The sequence below is a fragment of the Pan paniscus genome, chromosome 7 (assembly GCF_029289425.2).
Source record: "Pan paniscus chromosome 7, NHGRI_mPanPan1-v2.0_pri, whole genome shotgun sequence".
Classification (NCBI taxonomy): domain Eukaryota; kingdom Metazoa; phylum Chordata; class Mammalia; order Primates; family Hominidae; genus Pan; species Pan paniscus.
The window spans coordinates 22754199-22769008 of record NC_073256.2 but is presented as its reverse complement, the minus strand read 5'-3'; the positions used below and the strand labels follow the sequence as shown (position 1 = coordinate 22769008).

The 14810-nt window shown below is 53.5% G+C and overlaps 2 protein-coding genes across 2 annotated transcripts; both read left to right on the top strand.

Annotated features, from left to right (window-relative positions):
- The first annotated feature begins 4138 nt into the window (after positions 1–4138).
- On the top strand, positions 4139–7149 carry LOC129395900 (protein FAM90A15-like). The gene is made up of 4 exons (XM_055107332.1): positions 4139–4261; positions 4756–4955; positions 5414–5522; positions 6187–7149. The coding sequence occupies exons 1-4, from the start codon at positions 4139–4141 to the stop codon at positions 7147–7149; spliced, it is 1395 nt and encodes a 464-aa protein (XP_054963307.1).
- Positions 7150–11799: 4650 nt separating this feature from the next.
- On the top strand, positions 11800–14810 carry LOC129395901 (protein FAM90A15-like). Its single transcript, XM_055107333.1, has 4 exons — positions 11800–11922; positions 12417–12616; positions 13075–13183; positions 13848–14810. The coding sequence occupies exons 1-4, from the start codon at positions 11800–11802 to the stop codon at positions 14808–14810; spliced, it is 1395 nt and encodes a 464-aa protein (XP_054963308.1).

The following is a 14810-nucleotide window of genomic DNA, read 5'->3' as shown; positions in this document are numbered from 1 at the left end:
TGTGTTTAATTGGTTTTGAAGTGAATAAAATTCTCAAAAAGATGACATATTGTCTTTTGACTCTCATTCCGTGTTTGTGTTTAACTGATTTTCCGAGTGAAGGGGTGGCCTGCCCCTCCACACCTGTGGGTGTTTCTAGTCGGGTGGGATGAGAGACGGAGAGAAGAAATAAGACACAGAGACAAAGTATAGGGAGACAACAGTGGGTCCAGGGGACCGGCACTCAGCACACCAAGGACCTGCACCGGCACCGGCCTCTGAGTTCCCTCAGTTTTTATTGATTATGATTTTCATTATTTCAGCAAAAAGGAATGTAGTAGGAGAGCAGGGTGATAATAAGGAGAAGGTCAACAACACCAAAAAAAAAAAAAAAAAAAAAAAAAAACACACGTGAGCCAAAGAATCTATATCATTACTAAGTTCAAGGGAAGGTACTATGCCTGGACGTGCACGTAGGCCAGATTTATGTTTCTCTCCACCCAAACATCTCAGCGGAGTAAAGAATAACAAGGCAGCATTACTGCCAACACGTCTCGCCTCCCGCCACAGGGCAGCTTTTCTCCGAGCTCAGAGTTGAACAAATGTACGATCGGGCTTTACACCGAGACATTCAGTTCCCAGGGGCAAGCAGGAGACAGTGGCCTTCCTGCATCTCAACTGCAAGAGGCTTTCCTCTTTGACTAATCCACCTCAGCACAGACCCATTACGGGTGTCAGGCTGGGGGACAGTCAGGTCTTTCCCATCCCACGAGGCCATATTTCAGACTGTCACATGGGGAGAAACCTTGGACAATACCCTGCTTTCAAGGGCAGAGGTCCCTGTGGCTTTCCACGGTGCATTGTGCCCCTGGTTTATTGAGACTAGAGAATGGCAATGACTTTTACCAAGTATACTGCTCGTAAACATTTGGTTAACAAGGCACGCCCTGCACAGCCCTAGATCCCTTAAGCCTCGATGTTATACAACACAGGTTTTTGTGAGCTCCAAGTTGGGTCAAAGGGGCCGCGGCAAAGCTACAAATGATCAACATCTCAGCAAAGCAATTGTTTAAAGTACAGGTCTTTTTCAAAATGGAGTCTCTTATGTCTTCCCCTTCTACATAGACACAGTGACAGTCTGATCTCCCTTTCTTTACCCTACATCCAAGGGCTTGAACATTTCTTGACTTGTTGGCAATCCAAATCGTTATGTCTCCGAAACAGAGTTGACTGAGGGGACCGCAGGGCTGGGCAGGACCTTTGACTTCGTATACAACCACAGGAGCAAGAAAACCTCAGCCCCACTCTACCAACACGCACCTAGTAAAATTCCGCCAACCGAATCTCACCCACGCTAACACGTGGGGAGCGTTGCTTGCACCACGAGTCCCCATTTGGCTCAACCGCCGATGCCAAGTGTGTGGTTCCAGTTGCGACGGCCCCCCGTGAAGTGGCTTCCGGATGTGCGAATGAACCAGGCAGAGTTTCACTGGCCAAATAGACCCCAGCAAAGCTGAAGTCAACTCCCACATTTGGGATGTACTTCAGAGGTAAAACATTCATCCCGTCTTCTTTCCGGATGTCTGACACCGTGGTTCTCCCCCTGATCCTAAGAGTAGCTGAGGTAGAGACTCACTGAAAGATCTAGGCAGGGAGATCCCATCATGCACAGGCTCTCTCCATTCTCTGACCTGGGAACAACTCTGAGCAGGATTCCACATCTAGGGGGCCTCGGAACTGAGCGGGATTTTCTGAGACACACCAAATGGCTGCTCCCTTTCCGCCGCTGTTGAGGGTCGTTATCTGGATTATCCAGATCACCTAGAAAGTATCCGTATCCAGAATCAATAAGATCAACTCTCTGCTCCTCTGACAGCAGAAGGAGCAGGACCATAAGGAACCAAAGAGCGTGGAAGGAAACGATGTGACAGGAAAGCTCAGAGAACGGCCACAGGGGGTCGTCAGCAGGCCTTCCAACCTGAATCATGAATAATTAATGAAGCGCAAATCAAAGGGGACTCGAGTTTCAGCAGGAGCAATTCATCCAACGGGAGATCGCCGGAGGGCCAACACGATTGAGAGACTGGGAGCCGGGTGCAGTGTCAAAGGGGACGCGACTGGTTCCAAAGCTCAAGAACACCATGGGGTCACTTGGGCTACGTGAGAAAATGCCCCAGTGTGCTGGTTCATCATTCCGACTCCTGCCTGTCTCTTCCCGTCCAAGGAACATGGACCCTAAGTCGTGCAGCTGCAGATGACCATGGGCAGAATTAGGGGCCGTGGCACAAAAGTTCACCGACACGGGAGTTCCACAGAAGGTGCGGTGGATCTTCGCAAATCCAGAGACATGGCAATGGGACCCAGGGAATTAGAGCCTCACAGGCGTCCGGGAGACTTTTCAGGCATAATGCCTGGAGTCGCAAGACGAGCTGAAAAAGGAGCCAGGCACTGAAGGACAAAGCGTTGTTGACTTTCCTCATCTGTGTTTCCCAGTGCGGTCCAATTCACGGTGGTTTCCAAGCGCCTCCTGGAGGAGAAAACACATGAGGGTGCGGTCAGGGTTCTCTGCTGACAGACTTACCTTGGGGAAGAAAGAGAAGCTCTGAAGATGGATCATGGCCGTGACTGCACGTCAAGGAGAATCTCCTTGATGACACTGAGGCCCACGTCGAGATAGACTAAATGTGGTCCAATTAAAAGGTGTCTATTTTACCACATTTTTTAAAACAAAACAAAACAAAACAAAACAAAACAAAACAAAAAGATGGAAAAGAAGACAGGGGTACAGGCACCAGTGTTACATGTCTGACGGGGAGCATCTATTCTTCAAAGCTTGCAGCTGTACACGTAGGTTTTAGAATGTCTGTCAGCAGTGGACATGATCTTAGAGTGGGCTGTGCAGATAGACCTTTCCAGGTCACGTAATTGGATTAAGTTAATTGCAATGAAGGTACAGGTAACTGATTAGGTTAGGGTACGTTCCATGTCAGGTGACCAGAGGCAGCATAAAAGGCAGCCTGGAAAGCAGAGGTCCCTCTCCGCCCCTTCCTCCGTCGTCCTGGATGCTGCATCGCTTCCAGCGGGGCTGCTCCAGCACCTGCCCATCTCAGCGCCAGCCGGGGAAAGCAAGTAGACGTGTAATTTCAGGTTAGTTTCACTGAACTATTGTTTTTTTCACGCAATCCCTGAGGGGTGTGGGGGTGGGGGGAAGAGACACAGGAGGCAGAAAGAAACCGATCACACTGGGGCTTGCTGGTGGGGAAGGATGTGTTCTCGTTACTAGTAATTCTTGCAACAGAAAACGAGAAAACATATCCGTCTCCACATGTGGGATAAGACCAAGATGGGAATGCGAAAAGAAATGTACTGCAGCATGCTGAATTGGTGGGTAAATGGAAAAAGGACTTTGGAAAAAAGGGTGGTTTGCCCTTCAGCCGTGTAAGACGTCGATACGATGTGGCACTTGTTCCCCGTTTGTTCAGATGAATTCGTGTGGTATGCGTAAAATACCAGAAAAAATAAATAAGCAAAGAGGGGCTGGAGCTAAAGCCAAAAGGTAGAACAGGAAAGACCATCACCTGCTAGTGTGGTAGAGAGGAAGGTAACTTCTCTCTATGAATTTGTGCTTGGAAGTTGCCTAATGAAATGGCCAGAGTAGCGATTCAAGTTGTCACAGGAAGCATCCCATATCCCTGACTTCAAACAGACCTGCCAAAGGGTGGCGCAAGCCATGCCCTGTGTCTTCGATCATTCTGTCCGTCAAGGGAGATAGAATCACCGTGTCTTCTACCGGAGTGAATCGTGAGAGACCTAAGTCCAGTCTCCAGAATCAGTTGCTTGTTTGGGGTTGAAAGCTCAACTCCCCATACCTAGGCCACGGGCCCTGTGGCAGGTGCGGTTTACTCTTGGACTAGGTAGTCATGGCAGAGGAACACACAGTATCCGAGGATGCACACAGCACATTGTGTTCTACAGATTTGACCGACTGGTGGTGAGGTCTCCTCATGACCACACCGGCAGGGAGTTAGCAGGTGGCTTCCTGTGGGTGTGTGAATATCCAATGTGCTTAACCATCGACATGTGTGTGTTTGTGTGTGTTTCAGGTGACCCAACAGTCAACCCCTGAAAAAGGCGGTCACAAAACCCCCAGGCGACGAAGATGATGGCACGTCGGGACCCCAAATCTTGGGCCGAGAGACTGGTGAGAGCCCAGACCCTCCAGAAGCAGCGGAGGGCCCCAGTTGGGCCAAGGGCTCCCCCGCCCAGTGAAGAAGATCCCAGGGTAAGTCTAGCCCTGGATCTCTTGGGTATCGGGGTGGGGGTGGGGACGGGGGGAGGGGGTGTCACACGGTCCTCAGAGACTGGGTTGGATTCCAAAGAGCTCTGTCACCACCACCCAGGTTGCTTTTCCCATCCAAGGTGGACGTGGCTTGGGACCTTCTCCCCGGCCCGATAGGTCCCTTGAGAGACTCTTGGGGGCAACCTCCCTTTCTACTTAGAGTCCTGTGTAGCCACGTTTGGCTGTGTTGTTGACTTCGGGTTCACCGTCGTGCCCCTTGGAACCTTGAGTCCTTCCTTTCAGAGTTCCTCCGTCACGTGGGCTTTGGGAGGGAACATCGTATCCGAACTCTCCCAGCACTTAACGGCCCCCATGCCGGTGTCCCCTCTTTGGAATCCTTATTCAGCTCTGAATTCACAATCCGTCCCAATGTGGACGTGGGATCGCTGCCTGTGGCTTCAGCTCACTCACCGACATCACTTCCTTTCCACCCACAGCTCAAGTGCAAAAACTGCGGGGCCTTTGGCCACACGGCCAGAAGTACCAGGTGCCCCATGAAGTGCTGGAAGGCAGCCCTGGTTCCAGCGACCTTGGGGGAAAAGGAAGGGAAGGAAAACCTGAAACCATGGAAGCCCCAGGTTGAAGCCAACCCGGGGCCCTTGAACAAGGATAAGGGAGAGAAGGAAGAGAGACCAAGGTGAGCAGTGGGAGGGGTTTTCACCACTCTTAGGGTACTGCCTCCTAAGGACATGGTGTCTCTGCACCTGCACACCGTGTGCCTTTCCGTCTCCGGGCCAGGGAAGGAACGCTGCAGAGAAATAGGCCGGAGCTCCGTGTCCTCCGGGGTTCCACACCCAGGAGCTCCTTTGGCTCTGGGAGATTCAGGGACGGGGAGAGGCGGGGGCGCTTCGTGCAGGTTCCCCACGACAGGGGGAAAAGCGATGGAATCCAAATCACAGTCCTTAGTTGGGAAGCCTAGAGGGCCACCTGGGGGACGGGAAGGTTGGCACGTGAGGGAAGGTGCAGAGGCGGAAAGGGCACCAGATGTCCATTTCTGTATCACAAAACACGGAACGGGGCTGGGCCCCACACAGGGTTCTCCCTGTCTCCTGGGGAAAACCAGGGGGCACGGCCTGACCTTTTTCTGTTCTGCAGGCAACAAGACCCGCAGAGGAAGGCTCTCCTCCACATATTTTCTGGGAAACCTCCAGAGAAGCCGCTGCCGAATCGAAAAGGATCCACGGAATCTTCTGATTATCTGAGGGTGAGTGTCACCCCGGGCCCCTGGTCCTTTTCTCCTCTAGGTCACCCTGGTTGATTTCCTTTCAGCTTCCCGTCTGCGGGAGGAAATCGGGGAACCCCTCTTTCTTGCCTTCTTGGGGTCAGGGACTCCACGATCCTTCCAGGTCAATTTGATTCCAGGCCAAGGCATCTGAAGATGCCGTATTTCCTGTTGCTTTCTTTCTGTCCAATTATGGCAAGCCTGCCAACAACATGTTCCTAGCGGCATGAGGAAATTAGTCCCTCAGAGGCCCCAAACGTGGAGAAGGCTAAACCCAGGAACATGCATGTGTTCAGAGAAGACGTCCTGAGTACCCTTGAGCCACCAACCTGCCTTCGGAAGGGCATCAGTCCGTTCCACTTCATGGAAGGCTGAGTGGAGGCGCTTTGATCCAGTTAATGCCCAAGACGCGATCTTTTGAACAATGGTGTGCTTAGATCAGCTACACATAGCTCGAGAGCGCATCTTTCATGTGTCTTGTCCTGATCAGCACTCAGGTGGAGGGTCTGTCCCTACTTCCAAGGACCGCCTGTCGATACTGTACTAAGAATTTCATGGCGTGTGCACCTTGTCTTTGGATGTGCTTGATTTTCACGTTGGCTCCATGCGGAGGAACTTCTAACCTGTGTTGTTTCCTCTCTTTCAGGTTGCAAGCGGGCCAATGCCGGTCCACACAACCAGTAAGAGGCCGCGCCTGGGCCCTGTCCTCGCTGATCGCTCAGCTACCGAAAGGTCTGACAGGGGCTCCGTCTTGGCTTCGCCGTCTCCCCTCAGAAAAGCCAGTCTGAGCTCCTCCTCAAGTCTTGGACCAAAGGAAAGACAGACAGGGGCTGCGGCCGACATCCCTCAGCCTGCAGTCAGGCAGCAGGGCCCCGAGCCTCTCCTCGTGGTGAAGCCGACACACAGCAGCCCTGAGGGTGGCTGCCGAGAAGTTCCCCAGGCTGCCTCCAAAACCCACGGCCTGCTCCAGGCCATCAGACCCCAGGCACAGGACAAACGTCCTGCGGTGACCTCACAGCCCTGCCCGCCAGCCGCCACACACAGCTTGGGCCTAGGCTCCAATCTCAGCTTCGGGCCAGGAGCCAAGAGACCTGCCCAGGCTCGGATTCAGGCTTGCCTGAACTTCCCCAAGAAACCGAGACTGGGTCCCTTCCAGATCCCCGAAAGCGCCATCCAGGGAGGTGAGCTGGGGGCCCCGGAGAATCTCCAACCTCCGCCAGCCGCAACCGAACTTGGACCAAGTACGTCGCCCCAGATGGGCAGGAGGACACCCGCCCAGGTGCCCAGCGTCGACCGGCAGCCTCCGCACAGCAGACCTTGCCTGCCTACTGCCCAGGCCTGCACCATGTCCCATCACCCAGCGGCCAGCCATGATGGGGCCCAGCCTCTCAGAGTGCTCTTCCGGAGACTGGAAAACGGACGCTGGAGCTCCAGCCTCCTGGCGGCCCCCTCATTTCACTCTCCTGAGAAGCCGGGAGCCTTCCTCGCTCAGAGCCCTCATGTGTCAGAGAAGTCTGAGGGTCCCCGTGTTCGTGTCCCACCGAGCGTCCTCTATGAGGACCTTCAGGTTTCCTCCTCCTCAGAGGACAGCGATTCTGACCTGGAGTGAGACTGCAGGTGGCAGGGGCTCCTTGGCCTCCAGCTCCCGTGACTTGGAGGGGACTGTGGGACTGAGGAGTGCAGAGCAGAGAGCAGACTCTGTGCGGTGACTCCGAAGCTCCCCGGCTGTGGCGCTTCTGTGGATGTGGGAGCCCAGGCCAGGCAGGGAGCAGATGCAGGGGCTCTGCCTCATTGAATTCTGGTGAGGGACGTTGTAGTTCGCGTGGTTCTCCGGAAACGCGCCAGGAAAAGCTTCCGTGCCAGAGATTCGTTGCCTCAGAAACTGCGTGACGCGCAGGAGTCAGACTTCCGCTGGGACGTCAATAGGAAACTGGGGAATTACTGTGTATTTGCTCTCTAGATGACTGAATAAGGGAAAAGTTAGGGAACCCTGAGAGGTGCAGCCCTTCCGCTGTGCCCCGCCCTGAGAGCAGTGTTTCGGACGCTGGGAAGCGTGCTGTGCAGAGCGCTCTCGGGGTCTTTCCTCAGCCTCGAAAACTGGGCTGTGGAATGCCTTTGTACATGTGTGTGTTTAATTGGTTTTGAAGTGAATAAAATTCTCAAAAAGATGACATATTGTCTTTTGACTCTCATTCCGTGTTTGTGTTTAACTGATTTTCCGAGTGAAGGGGTGGCCTGCCCCTCCACACCTGTGGGTGTTTCTAGTCGGGTGGGATGAGAGACGGAGAGAAGAAATAAGACACAGAGACAAAGTATAGGGAGACAACAGTGGGTCCAGGGGACCGGCACTCAGCACACCAAGGACCTGCACCGGCACCGGCCTCTGAGTTCCCTCAGTTTTTATTGATTATGATTTTCATTATTTCAGCAAAAAGGAATGTAGTAGGAGAGCAGGGTGATAATAAGGAGAAGGTCAACAACACCAAAAAAAAAAAAAAAAAAAAAAAAAAACACACGTGAGCCAAAGAATCTATATCATTACTAAGTTCAAGGGAAGGTACTATGCCTGGACGTGCACGTAGGCCAGATTTATGTTTCTCTCCACCCAAACATCTCAGCGGAGTAAAGAATAACAAGGCAGCATTACTGCCAACACGTCTCGCCTCCCGCCACAGGGCAGCTTTTCTCCGAGCTCAGAGTTGAACAAATGTACGATCGGGCTTTACACCGAGACATTCAGTTCCCAGGGGCAAGCAGGAGACAGTGGCCTTCCTGCATCTCAACTGCAAGAGGCTTTCCTCTTTGACTAATCCACCTCAGCACAGACCCATTACGGGTGTCAGGCTGGGGGACAGTCAGGTCTTTCCCATCCCACGAGGCCATATTTCAGACTGTCACATGGGGAGAAACCTTGGACAATACCCTGCTTTCAAGGGCAGAGGTCCCTGTGGCTTTCCACGGTGCATTGTGCCCCTGGTTTATTGAGACTAGAGAATGGCAATGACTTTTACCAAGTATACTGCTCGTAAACATTTGGTTAACAAGGCACGCCCTGCACAGCCCTAGATCCCTTAAGCCTCGATGTTATACAACACAGGTTTTTGTGAGCTCCAAGTTGGGTCAAAGGGGCCGCGGCAAAGCTACAAATGATCAACATCTCAGCAAAGCAATTGTTTAAAGTACAGGTCTTTTTCAAAATGGAGTCTCTTATGTCTTCCCCTTCTACATAGACACAGTGACAGTCTGATCTCCCTTTCTTTACCCTACATCCAAGGGCTTGAACATTTCTTGACTTGTTGGCAATCCAAATCGTTATGTCTCCGAAACAGAGTTGACTGAGGGGACCGCAGGGCTGGGCAGGACCTTTGACTTCGTATACAACCACAGGAGCAAGAAAACCTCAGCCCCACTCTACCAACACGCACCTAGTAAAATTCCGCCAACCGAATCTCACCCACGCTAACACGTGGGGAGCGTTGCTTGCACCACGAGTCCCCATTTGGCTCAACCGCCGATGCCAAGTGTGTGGTTCCAGTTGCGACGGCCCCCCGTGAAGTGGCTTCCGGATGTGCGAATGAACCAGGCAGAGTTTCACTGGCCAAATAGACCCCAGCAAAGCTGAAGTCAACTCCCACATTTGGGATGTACTTCAGAGGTAAAACATTCATCCCGTCTTCTTTCCGGATGTCTGACACCGTGGTTCTCCCCCTGATCCTAAGAGTAGCTGAGGTAGAGACTCACTGAAAGATCTAGGCAGGGAGATCCCATCATGCACAGGCTCTCTCCATTCTCTGACCTGGGAACAACTCTGAGCAGGATTCCACATCTAGGGGGCCTCGGAACTGAGCGGGATTTTCTGAGACACACCAAATGGCTGCTCCCTTTCCGCCGCTGTTGAGGGTCGTTATCTGGATTATCCAGATCACCTAGAAAGTATCCGTATCCAGAATCAATAAGATCAACTCTCTGCTCCTCTGACAGCAGAAGGAGCAGGACCATAAGGAACCAAAGAGCGTGGAAGGAAACGATGTGACAGGAAAGCTCAGAGAACGGCCACAGGGGGTCGTCAGCAGGCCTTCCAACCTGAATCATGAATAATTAATGAAGCGCAAATCAAAGGGGACTCGAGTTTCAGCAGGAGCAATTCATCCAACGGGAGATCGCCGGAGGGCCAACACGATTGAGAGACTGGGAGCCGGGTGCAGTGTCAAAGGGGACGCGACTGGTTCCAAAGCTCAAGAACACCATGGGGTCACTTGGGCTACGTGAGAAAATGCCCCAGTGTGCTGGTTCATCATTCCGACTCCTGCCTGTCTCTTCCCGTCCAAGGAACATGGACCCTAAGTCGTGCAGCTGCAGATGACCATGGGCAGAATTAGGGGCCGTGGCACAAAAGTTCACCGACACGGGAGTTCCACAGAAGGTGCGGTGGATCTTCGCAAATCCAGAGACATGGCAATGGGACCCAGGGAATTAGAGCCTCACAGGCGTCCGGGAGACTTTTCAGGCATAATGCCTGGAGTCGCAAGACGAGCTGAAAAAGGAGCCAGGCACTGAAGGACAAAGCGTTGTTGACTTTCCTCATCTGTGTTTCCCAGTGCGGTCCAATTCACGGTGGTTTCCAAGCGCCTCCTGGAGGAGAAAACACATGAGGGTGCGGTCAGGGTTCTCTGCTGACAGACTTACCTTGGGGAAGAAAGAGAAGCTCTGAAGATGGATCATGGCCGTGACTGCACGTCAAGGAGAATCTCCTTGATGACACTGAGGCCCACGTCGAGATAGACTAAATGTGGTCCAATTAAAAGGTGTCTATTTTACCACATTTTTTAAAACAAAACAAAACAAAACAAAACAAAACAAAAAGATGGAAAAGAAGACAGGGGTACAGGCACCAGTGTTACATGTCTGACGGGGAGCATCTATTCTTCAAAGCTTGCAGCTGTACACGTAGGTTTTAGAATGTCTGTCAGCAGTGGACATGATCTTAGAGTGGGCTGTGCAGATAGACCTTTCCAGGTCACGTAATTGGATTAAGTTAATTGCAATGAAGGTACGGGTAACTGATTAGGTTAGGGTACGTTCCATGTCAGGTGACCAGAGGCAGCATAAAAGGCAGCCTGGAAAGCAGAGGTCCCTCTCCGCCCCTTCCTCCGTCGTCCTGGATGCTGCATCGCTTCCAGCGGGGCTGCTCCAGCACCTGCCCATCTCAGCGCCAGCCGGGGAAAGCAAGTAGACGTGTAATTTCAGGTTAGTTTCACTGAACTATTGTTTTTTTCACGCAATCCCTGAGGGGTGTGGGGGTGGGGGGAAGAGACACAGGAGGCCGAAAGAAACCGATCACACTGGGGCTTGCTGGTGGGGAAGGATGTGTTCTCGTTACTAGTAATTCTTGCAACAGAAAACGAGAAAACATATCCGTCTCCACGTGTGGGATAAGACCAAGATGGGAATGCGAAAAGAAATGTACTGCAGCATGCTGAATTGGTGGGTAAATGGAAAAAGGACTTTGGAAAAAAGGGTGGTTTGCCCTTCAGCCGTGTAAGACGTCGATACGATGTGGCACTTGTTCCCCGTTTGTTCAGATGAATTCGTGTGGTATGCGTAAAATACCAGAAAAAATAAATAAGCAAAGAGGGGCTGGAGCTAAAGCCAAAAGGTAGAACAGGAAAGACCATCACCTGCTAGTGTGGTAGAGAGGAAGGTAACTTCTCTCTATGAATTTGTGCTTGGAAGTTGCCTAATGAAATGGCCAGAGTAGCGATTCAAGTTGTCACAGGAAGCATCCCATATCCCTGACTTCAAACAGACCTGCCAAAGGGTGGCGCAAACCATGCCCTGTGTCTTCGATCATTCTGTCCGTCAAGGGAGATAGAATCACCGTGTCTTCTACCGGAGTGAATCGTGAGAGACCTAAGTCCAGTCTCCAGAATCAGTTGCTTGTTTGGGGTTGAAAGCTCAACTCCCCATACCTAGGCCACGGGCCCTGTGGCAGGTGCGGTTTACTCTTGGACTAGGTAGTCATGGCAGAGGAACACACAGTATCCGAGGATGCACACAGCACATTGTGTTCTACAGATTTGACCGACTGGTGGTGAGGTCTCCTCATGACCACACCGGCAGGGAGTTAGCAGGTGGCTTCCTGTGGGTGTGTGAATATCCAATGTGCTTAACCATCGACATGTGTGTGTTTGTGTGTGTTTCAGGTGACCCAACAGTCAACCCCTGAAAAAGGCGGTCACAAAACCCCCAGGCGACGAAGATGATGGCACGTCGGGACCCCAAATCTTGGGCCGAGAGACTGGTGAGAGCCCAGACCCTCCAGAAGCAGCGGAGGGCCCCAGTTGGGCCAAGGGCTCCCCCGCCCAGTGAAGAAGATCCCAGGGTAAGTCTAGCCCTGGATCTCTTGGGTATCGGGGTGGGGGTGGGGACGGGGGGAGGGGGTGTCACACGGTCCTCAGAGACTGGGTTGGATTCCAAAGAGCTCTGTCACCACCACCCAGGTTGCTTTTCCCATCCAAGGTGGGCGTGGCTTGGGACCTTCTCCCCGGCCCGATAGGTCCCTTGAGAGACTCTTGGGGGCAACCTCCCTTTCTACTTAGAGTCCTGTGTAGCCACGTTTGGCTGTGTTGTTGACTTCGGGTTCACCGTCGTGCCCCTTGGAACCTTGAGTCCTTCCTTTCAGAGTTCCTCCGTCACGTGGGCTTTGGGAGGGAACATCGTATCCGAACTCTCCCAGCACTTAACGGCCCCCATGCCGGTGTCCCCTCTTTGGAATCCTTATTCAGCTCTGAATTCACAATCCGTCCCAATGTGGACGTGGGATCGCTGCCTGTGGCTTCAGCTCACTCACCGACATCACTTCCTTTCCACCCACAGCTCAAGTGCAAAAACTGCGGGGCCTTTGGCCACACGGCCAGAAGTACCAGGTGCCCCATGAAGTGCTGGAAGGCAGCCCTGGTTCCAGCGACCTTGGGGGAAAAGGAAGGGAAGGAAAACCTGAAACCATGGAAGCCCCAGGTTGAAGCCAACCCGGGGCCCTTGAACAAGGATAAGGGAGAGAAGGAAGAGAGACCAAGGTGAGCAGTGGGAGGGGTTTTCACCACTCTTAGGGTACTGCCTCCTAAGGACATGGTGTCTCTGCACCTGCACACCGTGTGCCTTTCCGTCTCCGGGCCAGGGAAGGAACGCTGCAGAGAAATAGGCCGGAGCTCCGTGTCCTCCGGGGTTCCACACCCAGGAGCTCCTTTGGCTCTGGGAGATTCAGGGACGGGGAGAGGCGGGGGCGCTTCGTGCAGGTTCCCCACGACAGGGGGAAAAGCGATGGAATCCAAATCACAGTCCTTAGTTGGGAAGCCTAGAGGGCCACCTGGGGGACGGGAAGGTTGGCACGTGAGGGAAGGTGCAGAGGCGGAAAGGGCACCAGATGTCCATTTCTGTATCACAAAACACGGAACGGGGCTGGGCCCCACACAGGGTTCTCCCTGTCTCCTGGGGAAAACCAGGGGGCACGGCCTGACCTTTTTCTGTTCTGCAGGCAACAAGACCCGCAGAGGAAGGCTCTCCTCCACATATTTTCTGGGAAACCTCCAGAGAAGCCGCTGCCGAATCGAAAAGGATCCACGGAATCTTCTGATTATCTGAGGGTGAGTGTCACCCCGGGCCCCTGGTCCTTTTCTCCTCTAGGTCACCCTGGTTGATTTCCTTTCAGCTTCCCGTCTGCGGGAGGAAATCGGGGAACCCCTCTTTCTTGCCTTCTTGGGGTCAGGGACTCCACGATCCTTCCAGGTCAATTTGATTCCAGGCCAAGGCATCTGAAGATGCCGTATTTCCTGTTGCTTTCTTTCTGTCCAATTATGGCAAGCCTGCCAACAACATGTTCCTAGCGGCATGAGGAAATTAGTCCCTCAGAGGCCCCAAACGTGGAGAAGGCTAAACCCAGGAACATGCATGTGTTCAGAGAAGACGTCCTGAGTACCCTTGAGCCACCAACCTGCCTTCGGAAGGGCATCAGTCCGTTCCACTTCATGGAAGGCTGAGTGGAGGCGCTTTGATCCAGTTAATGCCCAAGACGCGATCTTTTGAACAATGGTGTGCTTAGATCAGCTACACATAGCTCGAGAGCGCATCTTTCATGTGTCTTGTCCTGATCAGCACTCAGGTGGAGGGTCTGTCCCTACTTCCAAGGACCGCCTGTCGATACTGTACTAAGAATTTCATGGCGTGTGCACCTTGTCTTTGGATGTGCTTGATTTTCACGTTGGCTCCATGCGGAGGAACTTCTAACCTGTGTTGTTTCCTCTCTTTCAGGTTGCAAGCGGGCCAATGCCGGTCCACACAACCAGTAAGAGGCCGCGCCTGGGCCCTGTCCTCGCTGATCGCTCAGCTACCGAAAGGTCTGACAGGGGCTCCGTCTTGGCTTCGCCGTCTCCCCTCAGAAAAGCCAGTCTGAGCTCCTCCTCAAGTCTTGGACCAAAGGAAAGACAGACAGGGGCTGCGGCCGACATCCCTCAGCCTGCAGTCAGGCAGCAGGGCCCCGAGCCTCTCCTCGTGGTGAAGCCGACACACAGCAGCCCTGAGGGTGGCTGCCGAGAAGTTCCCCAGGCTGCCTCCAAAACCCACGGCCTGCTCCAGGCCATCAGACCCCAGGCACAGGACAAACGTCCTGCGGTGACCTCACAGCCCTGCCCGCCAGCCGCCACACACAGCTTGGGCCTAGGCTCCAATCTCAGCTTCGGGCCAGGAGCCAAGAGACCTGCCCAGGCTCGGATTCAGGCTTGCCTGAACTTCCCCAAGAAACCGAGACTGGGTCCCTTCCAGATCCCCGAAAGCGCCATCCAGGGAGGTGAGCTGGGGGCCCCGGAGAATCTCCAACCTCCGCCAGCCGCAACCGAACTTGGACCAAGTACGTCGCCCCAGATGGGCAGGAGGACACCCGCCCAGGTGCCCAGCGTCGACCGGCAGCCTCCGCACAGCAGACCTTGCCTGCCTACTGCCCAGGCCTGCACCATGTCCCATCACCCAGCGGCCAGCCATGATGGGGCCCAGCCTCTCAGAGTGCTCTTCCGGAGACTGGAAAACGGACGCTGGAGCTCCAGCCTCCTGGCGGCCCCCTCATTTCACTCTCCTGAGAAGCCGGGAGCCTTCCTCGCTCAGAGCCCTCATGTGTCAGAGAAGTCTGAGGGTCCCCGTGTTCGTGTCCCACCGAGCGTCCTCTATGAGGACCTTCAGGTTTCCTCCTCCTCAGAGGACAGCGATTCTGACCTGGAGTGA